This window comes from Mytilus edulis, chromosome 6 (genome assembly GCF_963676685.1).
Source record: "Mytilus edulis chromosome 6, xbMytEdul2.2, whole genome shotgun sequence".
NCBI classification, from domain to species: Eukaryota; Metazoa; Mollusca; class Bivalvia; order Mytilida; family Mytilidae; genus Mytilus; species Mytilus edulis.
The window spans coordinates 33,251,320-33,268,192 of NC_092349.1; the positions used below are offsets into that span (position 1 = coordinate 33,251,320).

Consider the following 16,873-nt stretch of genomic DNA (forward strand, 5'->3'; position numbering starts at 1 on the left):
ACTACAAAATGTGAAATATTTCAAAAGTAAAATTCATAAACCTGATTTAAAATCAAAATAAACAATTAATGAGAAAGAAATAATTCAAAGTTGACCAAAAACTTTAACCAGAAGCGGGACAGATGGAGGAACGAATGAATGGATGGACAGACCCAAAAAAACTTAATGCCCTTTAGTAGGATATAATTTGAACACCTGAGCAAGTGTATAGTACTCCCTATAAATTAATGATGAAAATATATGAAAATATTCACAATCATTAATATTTCATTTTCCAGATAATTGTAAAAATGGAAAATTATGAAATCAATGGAATTCAAATGATACCAATTCGAGAATCTGAACTAATTTTCATCACGTTCATGAGGTTTCTCTTTCTTTTATCCTTTTTTTTTTTAAAGTACATCCATAAGTATGTATTTTAAAATAGGGATGTTAAACATGTACCAAGTCAGGAATATGACAGATGTTGTCCATTCATTTGATGTGTTTTATCATTTGATTTTGCCATTTTATGAGGGATTTTCCATTTTGAATTTTCCTTGAAGTTTAGTATTTTTGTGATTTTACGTTTTTTTTTAAGCAAACATTGAAATAAAATTCTATAAATATAATGTTTAATTACATAGATTACTTAATATGACTAAGAACAACATAACACTTTATTATAGACAGTTTTCATCCTATGGGCTTACTCAATAGATTGACAGCTTCATTTAACAACAATATTTAATATTTCTTTTTCTCTTTTCCAATTGGAACAGTCATTTTTTTAATTTAACTGCCATAGTCAGTTTCCATGCTAAGAAATTGCTTTCAACACCTCTGAAAATGCATATTTCAATCATTTTCTTTCTTACATTCGATTCAGAAACAACCACAACACTTCAAGTAATCCTATTTTCACTGTCTCATGGTTCCCCTCATCTACCAGGAAATCACAAGTATCCATATTCATAACTACCATGACCTTATCGTTCCAAACATATTACCTCATGGGTTAAACATTACATAATTTGGCAAATGAGTCAAATAAGAGATCTCTATCGTTTTTCTTTAAAAAGTCCTTTGGTTCAGAGTAAAAAATAGTTGCTTTTCTTTTTTCAGAGAATCCATTTTTCTTTAAATCTGCCACATGGAAGTCATCAATTTTCAGCAGAGTAAACACAACCTAAAATATGAAAAAGAAAAACTATTACAGATGAACTTTGATACAAATGCTCAAATGAAAAAAAATAGTTTGATTCTTTTTGTTCAACAATTTTTCAAAATCTATTTGCAAGAGAAACTTGCACAATAAGAATGCATGTATTGTTGTCCTAAGCATACCTCTTTTCCAATTCAATTTAACAGAAATTGGAAACAGGTTTCTAACAGATGCAAAGGTGCACACACTTTATAAATCTGACATCAATGTTGACCAATTTAACAGTTACTGTGCATGTGGTACTTATACAAAAACAGCAAAGAAAATTTGAAAAATTATTTATCAAAACTTCTAGGTATTTGCAAAAACAATGTTTGTGTTTTTCACACTGAGAAAGTGCTCACATGGTACAATTTCTCAGTGCTGAACACATATATAAAAACATAATCATTCCGTTCAGTTGTACTTTAGAAAAGTGTGACTAAAATGTTTAACTTGATTCAACATATTGAAAAGTTCAAAGCAAGCTGCTGATGAACTATAAAATCTTTCTATTTTGTAGTACTCAGGAATAGTGTGACAGAAATATTTGTTAGAAAAATTGACAAACAGACAGACAGAATGTAATTGAGTATGTTTGAAAATGTGCATCATTTTACACTTGGATACTCATACATGTACATGTACAAAAATGTACTAAAATCAAGTAACATGCATCCAGAAAATGATTATAAAGTATACACTAGATTACCATTGCTCAAAAGTTGAATAGGTATCTTTAGAACATGTAGAAAGCTAGGCTTCTTGCAACTTTTTTCAGTTTATAAATAAAAGCAATGCTATTTTTCTTGCTGCTGCAATTTAATAAAAATAAAGTGGAATACATTTACACTGCTCGACAGATTGTGTATCTTTAAAAGGCAGTTTGAAGATCTTTCACAAGTCTTAAGGTAAATTGGGTGTCTTCCTCCATCTTCAATTTTGAAATACCAGAAAACATCAGTCTAGATCTTTGAAAGAATGTGCAAATTTTAAGAGTAGTAGATAATTCATGTGTAAGAATTTTCATTTCAATATAGAAAATGAGATGATATCATATTTTTGGTTATATTTTACAAAACATGCAAAAAAAACAGAATCTTTTATTTGATTCAACCTTTTTCAAACTTTGCCACATAAGAAGAGACAACTCAAATGTAAGGGCAGATAATTCAGATGAAGTTACTTTTACAATATAATGTTTTAGGAATTAATCTATTTTATTATGTAGCAAGAAAACGGGTCTGGTGACCAATTTTTTTTCTTTTTCTTATCTGAAAGCATACTATTAAGGAAAGCTATCTTATCATATGTTATCTCAAAATTCTATGGTGCAGTTTTCCTTTTATGGCAGAAAATTGGGTTTTCCATGCATAATCTAAACCCTGTGACCCATTCTGTTTATTATTTTTTTTTATTAAGAGCATGATTTAAACTACAATTTAGCAAATTATTAAAAAAATCTATGGATTATAATTAAGACACCCCATCTAACTTCATTAACTTAACTACAAGCAATATCATTTTTGTTCTAATCTAATGAATCTTTGTTATGTTTTATTTTTTTTTCAGGTAACAATTGAGCTTTGTCAGATAGAAATCTACCTTATACAAGTGCACATTTACCTGTACATGTATACAACTGTGATTGGTTCTAAGATCATTCAACATGTTCAAATATGTGTTCAAATATCAAACCTGTACATGTTTTACCTATATCAATCATGTACTATAATTAACCTTTCCACTTAACTCACTAAAAAATAAATTGTTTAGTAAAAGAATATTTTTTCACGTGTCAAGATGTTACCATTCAAATAAATAGAGTGTGATAGAGGAAAACCGGTCATCATTGTTGAAGAACACAAATTCCATCAGGCATTTGTAAAGACAACTGAAGAAATAAGGTGGAGATGTACAGTTAAGTCGTATTGCGATAGGTTATTCACAGATGAATCGTGTACAATTATTTTGAATGGAAACAAATGTCCAGAAATTAGAACGTCAAATTTTGAGAACTGCGTGCAAAAGAAAAGCAACCGATATGTTGTCAGAGCGACCTTCAAACTGCCAATCCCAAACCTGCATTAAGGAGGAGGGAAGTTAATCATTTAGTTGTTATATATAAATAAAAATAAATAAAATTGGCGCAATTAGATGATCATTTTATTGGAGCAAATGATACCTATAGTTTTGAAAATTAGGTGGCGCAAAAGAAGTATTGGCCCAATTAAGTTGTGGGGCAAATGAGTTACTTTTTGGCGCAAAAAGATATCGCCTGTTTTGATTTGTTTTATAGGGTTTATATCACAAGTCAATTTTCAAATAGTAACAGACTGTTGATAAGAGATTTTGTTTCAAGCCAAAATAGGATAACATATATATTGATATTCACTTGTATAAGGTCAATTTTGATCAGACAGAGCCCAATTGCCCTAAAATTTTCTTTCATAATGCAGCTCACACAATACACCTAACGCTATATATGCTAGCCATTAATTGCCATAATAAAGATTTCTCATTAAATTATGGTGTTGCAATAGAAAATCTCTGATGCCACAAAGGAAGAGTGATTGTTGTATGATGTCAACAGTGTAAGTGTCACAAATTCATCTGTCAATGCCAAAATACTGTTAATTTAGAAATTATTGCAAGGTTTTTATTAATGTGAATAATGGGACTTCTCAAGTATTACAAAAATAGGAATATCTGTATGAAGTTTTTCCTAAAATCTCAAAAATTAATCTTGCGTTATTTTATATACATGTAGTTCATTATTTGAAAATTGTACTAATAAGTATGTATACACACAATAATTTCTGAATACAGTAGCAAAAGGTCTATTTATCATAAACTTAAAATAAAGAATGATGAAAATTAATAAGTACATATATTTACCTCCGTCCCTATGACTATCATTCCTGGTAGATAATTCATGTAATGTAACTCATGTTTTGTTAGATTCAGTTCCTTTCTATAGTAAGGGTGGTGAATTAAAAGTTCCCCTCCATGCTGTCCGAGAATATTTTGTGGAACTTTGCTGTAGATAGCTGGTTTCTGTTGTATATGTACATGTAGTTCTAAATCACTACCAACACTGTCCTCTAAAGAACTTTTTGGTTTCTGCTTATTATTTTCAACATCAAAATTATGCATCAAATGTAGGCGCTTGGATGATTTTGCCTAAAATTTGAATTGCATTCAAACATGACATTTTTGTCAACACCATTGTTACTGTTATTATTCTAAATGTAAAATAAGATTTCTATAAACTACAACAGAACGCCATTATGACTGCAAGCCATCTGTAATGTCTTGGAATATACTGGTGATCTATGAGCTTATATTCATTCTTTAATAAGAGAAAACTATTGTCAATGTGACAAGAGAAAACTAGTGAAACTGTGAGCTATTGCTCACTGATGATATCATCACCAAAATATTTTGGTAAACAGGAAGTTGTTGAGTGATGAATCTGAAAACACATCATACGGTGTAACTGACTTATATAAACCCTGAAACCAAATTTCAGAAATCCTTTTATTGTAGTTCCTGAGAAAGATGCGAAGTAAAAATTCATGAGATGGACTGACGGACACTGATGGACTAACGGACAGACAGAGGTAAAACTGTATACCCTCACTTTTTGAAAGAGAGGGTACTAATATTTTCACTATAATAAGAGAAAATTATTGTCACTGATAATGAAATTTTTTTGCAAACCCAATTGTTCCTTAAATTAAGCATTATTTTTTCTCTCTCATTTTATAAAACTTACAGATCAAATTTAAGTGTTAACCTAATATTTGTATTGGGTTGGGTGTAAGTGTTTTAGTGTGGATTATTTTTTTAAGCATTCTAATCCATGACATATATATAACATTAGTTTTAACTTAACATTCAGCTTCCTACATAAAGTTAGTTTAAGAAATTTTGAACCTTTTAAGATATCATGAAACTTAGTTTTAGTAGAATCTTTGTTTGTAAGCTGTTGTTCAGGGTTTGTCATTTGTTGATGTGATTCAAAAGATTTTCATGGTTGTTATAAAGATAACGGGTCAATAGATTGTTGTTTTTTTGGTTTGAATTGTTTGACACTAGTCTTGAAGCCCTTTATAGCTTGCTGTATGGTGTAAGTCAGACAAGGCTCTATGTTGAAGGCTGTATTTTGACCTATAATTGTTAACTTTTTACACATTGTGACTTAGATGGAGAGTTGTCTCATTGGCACTCATACCACATCTTCTTATTTTATTTGAAACATCACTATATATCATTTATATACTGGTGTATCATTTTTATGTGAACATACTGCATAATGATTCAGTCCTTCATATGGATCACCAAATTTGAATGAAAGTTATTACATGCGGACACAAAATTACTATGAATACAAAATTCTATTGCATATTTCACAGGATTTTAGCATTAATATTTTAAAGATCATTTCAGTTAGTCTATCAATTTTGTTTACCTGTTACAAAAACATACAATATTCTTTATGTTGTACTGTTACACTACTGACCCAGGTTAAAAGGAGGGTTTGGATCACTCTAATATGTTTAACCCAGCCACATTCTGTATGTATGAGCCTGTCTCAAGTCAGGAGTCTGTAATTCAGTGGTTGTCATTTGTTTATGTGTTACATATTTGTTTTTCGTTCATTTTTTGTACATAAATTAGGCTGTAAGTTTTCTAGTTGGAATTGTTTTACATTATCATATTAGGGCTTTTATAGATGACTATGAGTATTTATCAGTGTGTTAATGTAGATCAGGTGCCTTCCACCATCTTGGAATGTAAAATTGCAGGAAACATGTAGTAAAGATCTTTGTTGAAATTGCCGAATTTCAGAAGAAGATGTATTTAAATCACTTTGTAAAATTTTCAACTAAATGGTAAAAATATGGGTTTTATAATATTTTTTACAACTGTTTCTTGCTAATATAGAATATTTCTTGTTTGATTTAAATTCTCAAACATTAATATTGCAATTTAAAGGGAGAAAAATCCAACAAAGTTATTTTAATTAAGGAATGTGTTATGAATATAGCTATTTTGTGTTGAATCAAGAAAACAAGTCCAGTAACCCAATCTTTTACTTTACTGTCTAAAAGCACACCATATATCTTCATATTTTTTCTTTAAATTCTATGGTTTAGTTTTTTTTTTAAATAGGAGTTTCCATGCATAGTCTTAAAAAAATCTTTCAATATTGCAGAATCTGTAGCTTGAAAAGAAGCCCCGTGACCCATACTTTTTCATATATTTTTTAAGAAAAAAACCCCATGATATATATTCATTTTAGCAAATATTTAAAAATTCTATTGATTAGAAAAAAAACTTTACCTTAATATTTTGTTTAAAAATCTGTGTAATAGAATGTATTGTCAAACCAAAAACAAAACCAGGAGATGAATGGTAATAAATTGCTTCCTTGAGCCCATCTTGTTAAGACTGCAGAGGTCCAACCCTGAATAGTTTGCACAAAAATGGACACAATATTTGCACCTGATACAGGTCTGAATATTTGGATTGTATTTAGATATTTGACAATAAGTTTCTGACACAGAATAACTGTAGTCAAAGAACTTAGAATAGGTTATATGATTTGAATTAATATTATTTTTTTTATGCTTTAGTGCAATACATCCACCCCTTTTTTTTTTGTAAAGAAAAATAATATTTGAGGAAATTTTCTTTTTAATTTCTGAAATCTAAATTGAGAAAAAAATTACCCCCCCCCCCTTTTTTCCAGTAATTGTCCATTAACCAGAACACCCTTGTATTTTTCGACTTTTTGGTCCCTAATTCCTAAATGTAGGAGGGATTCTGATCCCGAAATCCCGGGCTTATAAACACAAAATCCAGAGGTCCCAAATTTAAAGAAATTGAAATCCATACATCCAAAAATTCGATAAAAGATTTCCAGGATCCCTAAATCCTGATAAAGGTCCTATCCCCCACATACACTGTTCCACAGGTTTTTGTCTGGAAGCTAGGAAAAATGCTTATTTGGGCCCCTTTATGGACCATATCCACCAAAATCAATCCCAACCTTCCTTTTGTGGTTTCAAACCTTGTGTTTAAATTTCATAGATTCCTATTAACTTATATACTAAAGTAAATGTCCAGAAACCAAATGAAGACGTGATAACAATTGCAATATACGACCACAAATTTTGTTGCTGTTGTATAAAAAAAACAGCACTCAATTTGAGCTAGGTATAAACTGAACACTGTGGGACTATTATAAATAACTAAATGTGCCAAAGCGACACGATAAGCTTGTCTCAAAAATTTGAAAAATCTGCAATTTCAATAATGCATGTGGACACAAACATGATGGTAGTCTTAAAAATTAGCGGAGTGGAACAAAACTTAAATTTGATCTGTAATAACTGATTTCCAACAATTTTTAAAAGTTGTAAACCCTTAATTTTGGTAAAAATTAGCGGAGCGAAACAAAACTTTAACTTGATCTGTAACTCATCTTGGTTAACCCACATGCCAAAAATCATCCAAATATATGAAAGCATTTAGAAAAAAATTCTCTATAACTGTGATTTTCAACAATTTTTCAAAGTCCAAAGCCTGTAATTTTGGTAAAAATTAGGAGAGCGGAACAAAACTTGAACTTGATCTGTAACTCATCATGGTTAATTTACATACCAAAAATCAGCCCAACATCTGAAGGCGTTTAGAAAAAAAATCTGTATAACTGTGATTTTCAACAATTTATCAAAGTCCAAAGCCCGTAATTTAGGTAAAAATTAGCGGAGCTAAACGAAACTTAAGGTTGATCTGAGCCCAATATCTGAAGGCGTTTAGAAAAAAACTGTGTATAAATTTGATTTTTAACAATTTATCAAAGTTCAAAGCCCTTAATTTTGGTAAAAAATAGCGTAGCGGAACGAAACTTAAACCATATCTGTAACTCATCATGGTAAACTCACATACCAAAAATCAGACCAATATCTAGAGGCGTTTAGAAAATGACGGAATTACGGACAAGGGTAAAACTATATGGTACAGACAACTTCGTTGTGGGGCCATAAAAATTTTCAAATGTAATTGTTTGCCAATTATGAAGAATTCTACAAATCTTACCTCATAGACTGTCACTACCATGACTACAGATAATGCACTGTCATTGTCAGAATTGTCAGGTAGTAAAACAAGATCTGCTGCAGACACCACACGACTTTTACTAAATACTATTTCACCTTTCCATGCTGAACCAGGCCTACAAAATGTGTGTTATACATTATCAATGAGCAGTGTACAGCCTTCAACCATGACAAAAATTCATACTGTACATGCTGTATAGTTAGCCGACATGAAAAATAGGAAACAATTGAAAATTGGAAAAGTAATGGCCTAAAAAGTAAGTATAATAAAACAATTCATGAAAACAACAATAACGGACATGAACCAATGATAAATAGTTTTTTGGTCATTTTTCCAAAGGTAACAAATGCTACTATATATATACCAAGGATCCGGAAATTTTTTCACCTAATTTCGGTCATTATCATATAACTTAAAAGTTGGTGCCCCTTTTCAAAATCTCATTACTACATGAGTATGCTCATATTCGTAGCACCAAGGAACTTGTTTCACTGTTGCATCGCATTTACTTCATGATTTATCCTACCATTTTCCTAAAATCGATCAAGAGCAATTAAGGGAAGGCAACAGTTTAAAAATAAAATGATTTTAATGACTCAAAATGATAATTTTCTCAGTCATGGCTTACGTTTCTTTCGATTCTGAAGTCGAAATTAAAACCGGTTGTAATGCGATAATACTAAAACAAACAATTCCTGACTCATTTCCGGGATTAGTTTTGTTGATCAAATTCACAGGAAAACATCGGCCTTTTGATGTTTTAAATTTACGATTTAGTGTCAAATCTTCGGAAGAGAATTTCAGGCATGCGTATTACATAGTAAACAAAGCATGTGTGTTAGTAGTGAAAAAAATCTTTTTTCTACGTAAATTAAATCAAGTTTTAATCAAATTTTAATCATAATTGATAATTGTCTTAGCTGGAAAGTAATTAAATAATGAAGACAGTTGGCATAATTTTAATTTCTTTATAATTTGGAGCTTGTGATTAATAGTCAGGTGTGAATTAAAAACACAGGTAAAGAGATTAGCGATCATTAGCCAATAGCTCCCTGAGGCATTAATATAGTTATTAGGAGGGCCCTCAAGATTATAACACTTTACTGGAGTGGCAGTTTAATTACATAAAATCGATAAGAAAACAAAAACATGTTCAATATGGCGATTTTGAAACTCGATCTCAACGAAATGACCGAAATTATTTCTGTTGAAAAATAAAATTTGACCTAAATCCCAATAAATGATTTAGGACTTTTGAGTTTCTGAATCGGTAATGTCTGGCATATATGACCATTTCTGGACCCTTGATATAGACTATGGCACAGATTTAACAAAATGAGGTAAGCAATGATAATGTGACTAATGTCACGATTGAATATACATGTATATGAGTCAAAAATGACTGAAACTGTTTACACCTTATGTCATGTACGTATCTAACAAATCCACCTACAGAAGGACCACAAATTTTAATTATAGTAAGAAAGCAACCATTTAACCTCAATTTTTTTGTGCAAACAATTTTTTATAGTTTTTCAACGCTATTAATCAATATTTTTTCAATATTTTTACACACTATAAGGTATAGGGAAAATTTGGATTCAGATTATTAATTATTTTCATCTGCTTGACCACAATATTTTTTGTTGAATGGTCATTCCATAAGGGGATAAGTTACATTTTATCTGTTCTCTACATGGCTTTAAAAGTTCATACTCACTCTACAATTAGATTACATATCTGTGCAAAGGTCCTAAAAATTTGAACAAATCTGTCTTTGGGAACTGGATTGTGAAAGGCTGGACATCTTATTGACTTTGTGTAAAAGTTGAAGTAGTGTGTCAGCATCATTTTCACCGATCTTATAAAATCTTCTGCCAAGGAGGTGTAAAGAGACTCCTTTCTGAAATTGAGAAAAAAAGAGTAAAACAATGTAAAATACAGGTTATTATCGTTTCAGTGCTTTGTGTCTTTTATTTTTATGTTAAGTTTTTTTTTTATTCCTCACACCAATTTTTTGAGTAAAGCGAATTGCAACTGATTCTGACAGTTGAACAGTTTATTGCGCTGTAAAACAACTCTCCTGGGCAAGGGGGAGATTTGAGTGCCCACAATATGTTTAACACCACATTATTTATGTGCCTTTCCCTAGTCAAGGGCCTGTAGTTCAGTGGTTGTGAACAAAATTTAGTTTTTATGAACACATATTTGTTATTAATCAGGTTGTTATTTGTTTTGAAATGAATTGTTCACATTTTTCATGTTGGTGCCTTTTAAAGCTGACTAAATAGCTTGCTGTTCAGTGTGACCCTAGGCTCTGTGTTGAAGACCGTACCTTGACCTATAATAATTTACTTTTGTAGATTGTTACTTAGACAGAGAGTTGTCTCATTAGCACTCATACCACATCTTCCTATATCTATATAGATATGGTATCATGTTTTTCTTATTGTTGAAGGATGTAACAGTTGTATTGCTTACACATGTACATCCACTTCATTTGAACTTTGGTGGATAGTTGACTGATTGGCAATCTTACCACAACTTCTTATTTTGTATTACAAATGACAATTCAATTGAGGTCATCAAAAGAGAGGGTAACTGGTCTTGAATCTAAATACAATTTATATATATATATTCATCCTACTGGCAATTAGGGGTAATATTTATAAAAGTGATCTCTATTTACTTAACATGCTTGAAGGAGCTTGCAAGTAATATTTAATTGTTGAAGTTATTTTTATTTTTTTTTTATTTTCTTTTGCTGCTTTGTATTATCTCCCCTTTAACATCTCTGAAAAATCATCAAATTTTGTGTTTTTGATAACCTCTATGAATTGTCAGACTGTTAGATTTGTTAGCTTGTTCTGACTGGTAAATGTCAGTTCTTTTATTAATGCAAATTTATTTCAATTAAAAGACTAAATTGGATTGGATGATTTATATGTGTGAGAAAGCTTCCTTGTGAATTCGCATATCTGATTTTTCAGGTACAATATTTATTTCATGACAAAATTATATGTCCTCGTAAATAAGCGATGTAGAATAATCACTCCTAATAATTGCATATGTTGTACAAAATCTCCAGTAAGTTTTAATGCTCCATTTTAAGGTGCTCCTACTTGAAGGAGGCTAATACTAATTCTCAAAAGAAGAAGTTAAAATACTACAATATTTCAAGGTGGAACTACTGAGAAAGAATACTTGTATAGAGCATACATGATACTAAAAATACCTTAAATCTTTAATGTTTGCAATTTCTTTGTCCAACACTGTAAACATGTTTTTCTTCTGCATTATTTCTATAAAATCCTGAATGGAACAATCAAACGTCATACTGTTTTTCATGCCTTCTACATACAGGTTTTGTTGCTCTGTTGAAGTACCAAATATTCCTGTATCTTTTGTAATCATATTCAAGATGTCTGTTGGTGATTGATGGAAATCATTATTATAAAATATATCAAGAGATTCCAGCATTGTAGATGTCCATTTCTGGGTTGAGGATGGTAGAGTTTTTGCAGCATTTCTGTAGCATGGTGAATATGATTCAAAGGATTCAGAATCGGATTCATATGAATCAGAACTAGAGGGCATTTCTCCTACTCTACTGTTATGTAGTTTCAACCCAACTTTTAACTTTGCCAAGAATTCACCTTCCAGTGAATTGGACTGGCCTTGCGCCATATAAAATCTGAAAAGATATACCTTCAATATTGTATTGGCAATCAAAACATCACTTACATCATGTACATACAGAAAAATAAAGTTAAATTGGATTAGTACAACCGATTACTATGAATACAATGATCCGATTACAATTACCAAATTAAAGAAAGAAAATAAATTACCTTTAAAAATCATATATAATTGATATAGAATACATGTTAACCTCAACACTTTAGGAAGCTTCTTTGTGATTTGCCAAAGAGGAGGGGGGGCTAGCCTTACTGAGTAGGATGAACATTTTTGACCTGCATTTTTAACATCATGTCATTGGCTAACAAACTGGAAACTGTACTGTACACCTTATTTTAAGTCTAGATTATTAGTATTTGTCTTGTCATTTTATGGTCATGCTGGTTAAAATACTATTATAGGAAACAATGTGGCAATGATAGACTTTAGTAGTGTCAACCTTGTGATTATGACCCATGTATATAGCAAATCCTAAATATATCGTTTGGTGGTGCGCCACCGGACGATCTTGGACAGATGTGGAACGTACAGATAAGGTGAAAGGTTATATGTGACAATGAAAAGACTAAAAGTCAAGTAGCATCAGAAAGTTCCAGAACTTATTAATTTGTCTAATTGCTTATTGTTTGAAACAGTAATCATGGTAATGGATGTAAAAGGGTAATATTTTCAGTATACTCTATCATGTCTATGTTAGATTTAAAATGTCATTCCAAATTGTTGAGTTTCTTCTGTTTGTTATAACTCAATTTATTTATTTTATTTATAATACTTGTATATACTATTTTTTGGAGTATTTGCGCAAATGTAACGTTGCACTCATATATATTGTTATATTTCCCGTTTTTATATATACATGTGTAGGTTTTATGACATTTCGCCTTTAGAGTACGTACATTGTCTAGTTTTTATCCATTTCAACTTAATTAATATTGGGAGACAACATAAGTATTTTATACAGAGATTATAATCGGTAAGAGATATTTATGTACATTTTGAACAATATTTATTTAAAGAAAAATATTAAGAATTGTAAAAGTACTTATAAATTAATATTTATTTCAATTGACTTTTTACCCTTGTCGTGCGGGGGCCGTAATACCCAGACCATCGTTTATTTTGGCATCAATGGCGCTCCATACATTTAGAGGTCATCCTAATGCCATTTAATTTGTAGTGTATGCACGTTTCCTCAATCTGACACTATTGATTTTCATGTTTCTCACTTTTTATTTTCATTTTGAGCTCAAATACTAAATTCAAAATTTGTTATCGGACAGAGTTGGTTTTTTTTTTGGAGGGGGTGGGCTTACCTCTGAGGTCTGAAACACAGAGTTAAGAGAACTGAAACCTTGACAAATACTATTAACCTAAAGGAACATAACAACTTTTTTATTATCAAAATACACCAAGAAAACGACTAGCATGACCAGTCCAGTTAAAATAAAGTTCAAAATTGGAAAAATCGGAATTTTTTTAAATTTTGGTGCAAAAGATCTTCTTTACACTGATGATCCAAGATCAGTTTCATTCTGACATAACAACTGTTGTGATAAAAGTGTTCAATGGGGTCCACCATTCTACATGAAAACTACAGATGGATGCATCTACAATGTATTAGCATCTCTTGGAATTACAGGTCAAGAAAAAGAACTAATAAACGTCAAAATCGACGCTTTTTACAACGGAGGACCAACTTTAAGGGCAAATTGCCACCAACCCTTCCCGCCTCCTCACCTGACCACGCCACCCCCTGATCCCCCATCTTAGATTTATTACAATCAGTATGCATCCGCATCAGGGCACAGCTCATTTGCATATATCATTTGCATATTTTTGCAAATACTCAAAATTTAGACAATTTCTGAAAACAATTCAGAATGGTAAGGGTTAATTTAACAACTAATTTATTAAGATCGTAAAAGAAAGTGAATGGTATTGTTTGTTTTGTATTTTGTTTTAAGTGTTTTAATTTATCTTTTTACTTACAACAGTCAGGGGACTTACTGAAATAATTGAATTTTAAATCACTTATTTGAGTAGCAAATTTGAGGTTTTGTCACAAATTGGAATTTTGTAGTTTTTTCAAAATTATAAACACAAAGGTTTAAATAACATCTTTTAATTAGTAAAATTAAAAAATATGAACTTTTTGCTTCTTTTAAGAAGCAAGGTTTTTGCCTTTGATTTTATCATTTACCTGAAAATTCTATTTTAGTTGAAAAAATGCTATAATAATGGCTTTACATAATGAACTGATACTTTCTTAAAAGATTTTTCACAGCAGTGGGAGTATTTTTCCTGTGAAGTTCAAGGTTTCATTTTTCAGATTATGTAATAAAATTCTACTGTTTGCGGATAAAAATTTCACTGTTCGGGGGGGTGTTGAAATTAGTGGGGGTCATTAAAAGAATGATACTTAAAGAAGTGATTTTGGGGAAGGAAATTGAGGTCTGATACTTAAACAAGTGATTTTGGGGAAGGAAATTGAGGTCTGATACTTAAACAAGTGATTTTTATGTCATTATCCTAGATTCAGTACAAGGTCATCACCTGAAATGACCTGGTCATCCTAGACAACACAGATGTTGGTTCTGATAAGTTTAGAAACATAATTAGTCCCTGGATCATTAGTATTCTATATTCAAAGCTACACTAATATCAAATCACTTCTTCTAGTGATTTATTTGTACTACTTAAATAGGTGATTATTAAAGAAAGACAACTCTAACTTCCAACCTTTATGGAAATAATGTTAATTGAATCAGTGATTTAAAAAATCACTTGTTTAAGTAAGTCCCCTGACTGTACAATGTATTTTTTAATGTGTATTTGTATTTCATTGTAGAAATGGTAGAGAATCAGTTGTTATAATAGTATATGAAGCCAAAATTATATGTAGTTTTGAAGAATAACGAATACTCTAACCCATATTCAACTTTATTGCCTGATTGATGTGATCCCTTACAGCCTATCAACATGATCAAGTATATACATGTATATATCCTTTATATAAGTTTGACTAACAAGCTAAGTACAATGTAGCTTTCTTCGGTTATACGTTTTTAAGGTGAACATAAAAACGGTCTTAAGACTTAGGGGACGACCATTTGATATTCTGGGGGGGGGGGGGGGGGGGGCAGGCGGATTAGTTTTTGATCGGTTATTTATTTTTGTAAACTGAGAGGACAGATTATTCATTTTCTGCACTATTGAAGCAAGACTATTCATTTTCATTAAAGCAAGGGACTGATTATTCATTTTCAGAACTATATTTATGATATTCGAAAACATACAATTTTTAAAATATTTGTTAATTATGAATAATAATTGTAGCGGAGATGCGCAGCTGTGTTAAAGTCTCCCTTTGCTAAACATGAAATGACACAAAATGAACTATGTCACTGTCAGAGAAAGGAATAAAAAAGTGTATATTTACATACACTATATGGTATTGATTTGGAAGACGTTCCATCCAACTTACTGGATATTTAAGAGAAGATTTTGCCATTCTCATGGAGGAATTATACCTTTTTAAATGGACCTGATACTTTCTTCAGGTTTCACTGTTTTCATGTAAATTTATATGGAGTATTTTAATAAAGTATCTTAAAATCTGTATTTGGTCTCATTTACCAGAGCTCAGTCGCAGCGAAACGAACCATTTATAATAAACAAGAGGGAACGGTGACGCATAGCCACCCGACCCTCCTGTTACATTTTTGGTGGCCAATGTATTATCTGACTTGAGTTGAAACTTGGTAGTGAGATCAAGATATGATACTTTATTTTTTACTAAACTTAATACATGAATTTTATGTTACAATTGTACATGTTGTATAAATATATGTTGTTGATTTTATGTATAAAACTTGATGTTCACATATTACACTATTAACAAATGGAAAAACTTATGTTTAAAAAAAAAAAAAAAAAAAAAAAGGAAATGAATAGATACATTTGTAGGAAATGTTGTAGAAGATATAATAAATATATAGAACTGAGTAATATGCAGTAGAAACTGTTAGTATTAGAGACAGAGGAGAATTTTATTTGAGAGTTCAATGATTGCATACATTACATTTTGTAGACATTTATAGATTAAGCAACCGCATGGCTAGTTTTACACTCACATTCTCAATACATGTAATTATTTTCAAGTATATAGCATATAGTTAACGACATTTAACTTTGCACTGGATGTGTTTTTCTCACAAGGGTTGAGAATTATTTTAAGACCAGAGTGGTTAGGTTAGACTAGTACTTCCGAAAATGTGAGTAGGGGTATCTAGTATAGCTGCTACTGGTGAGATTTACATTCATAAGTCAAGGTGACTAATGGATTGTATATCTGTGTAGGACACATTGATGTGTCTATTTTCTGGTGTATATGTTAATGTCTTTCATTTTGGTGAAGTGTTTACAGAGTTAATTGGTTATACCGTTAATAGGACTTGGGAAAAATAGTACAGGTACCTAGGTTAGCTGTGTGAATATTTTCAAACACTGTACAACAATTTAGCAGTATGAACATTATGTATATGTTATACGGTTTGAATTGACTTTTAAGTATAGTTTTCTCATGTTTACTTTCTACTTTCAGCAAGTGTACTTGCTAAACATTTACGTATGCACAGCTTACTTGTCATGGAGATCAAACGTCTCCTACATACAAGTGAAAGAAGATCATCACGCTACAGATGCTGATAAATGTGTTTAAAGCGATTTGATGATGGACAGTGTGAGATTGTTTCGAAAGTTTAACTAGAAATAAAGCTTCGCTGTATTCCGAGTTTTAAGAAGGGAGGAATGTAGCGGAGATGCGCAGCTGTGTTATAGTCTCCCTTTGCTAAACAT

The 16,873-nt window shown here is 31.0% G+C and overlaps 1 protein-coding gene across 1 annotated transcript; it reads right to left on the bottom strand.

The window, feature by feature from the left end:
- Window positions 1-8,164: 8,164 nt before the first annotated feature.
- LOC139526357 (uncharacterized) lies at window positions 8,165-12,006 on the bottom strand. Its single transcript, XM_071321493.1, has 3 exons — window positions 11,553-12,006; window positions 10,038-10,220; window positions 8,165-8,432 (listed from the first exon to the last, which is right to left on the bottom strand). Exons 1-3 carry the CDS (start codon window positions 12,002-12,004, stop codon window positions 8,165-8,167), a joined length of 903 nt encoding a protein of 300 aa, XP_071177594.1. The 5' UTR covers window positions 12,005-12,006.
- Window positions 12,007-16,873: the final 4,867 nt, after the last annotated feature.

Coding starts and splice junctions, on each gene's coding strand:
- LOC139526357 (XM_071321493.1), bottom strand. CDS start 12,004: ATGGCGCAAGGCCAGTCCAATTCACTGGAAGGTGAATTCTTGGCAAAG. Junction 10,221..11,552: donor GCAAACATTAAAGATTTAAG/GTATTTTTAGTA, acceptor TCTCAATTTCAG/AAAGGAGTCTCTTTACACCT. Junction 8,433..10,037: donor ATATGTAATCTAATTGTAGA/GTGAGTATGAAC, acceptor CACATTTTGTAG/GCCTGGTTCAGCATGGAAAG.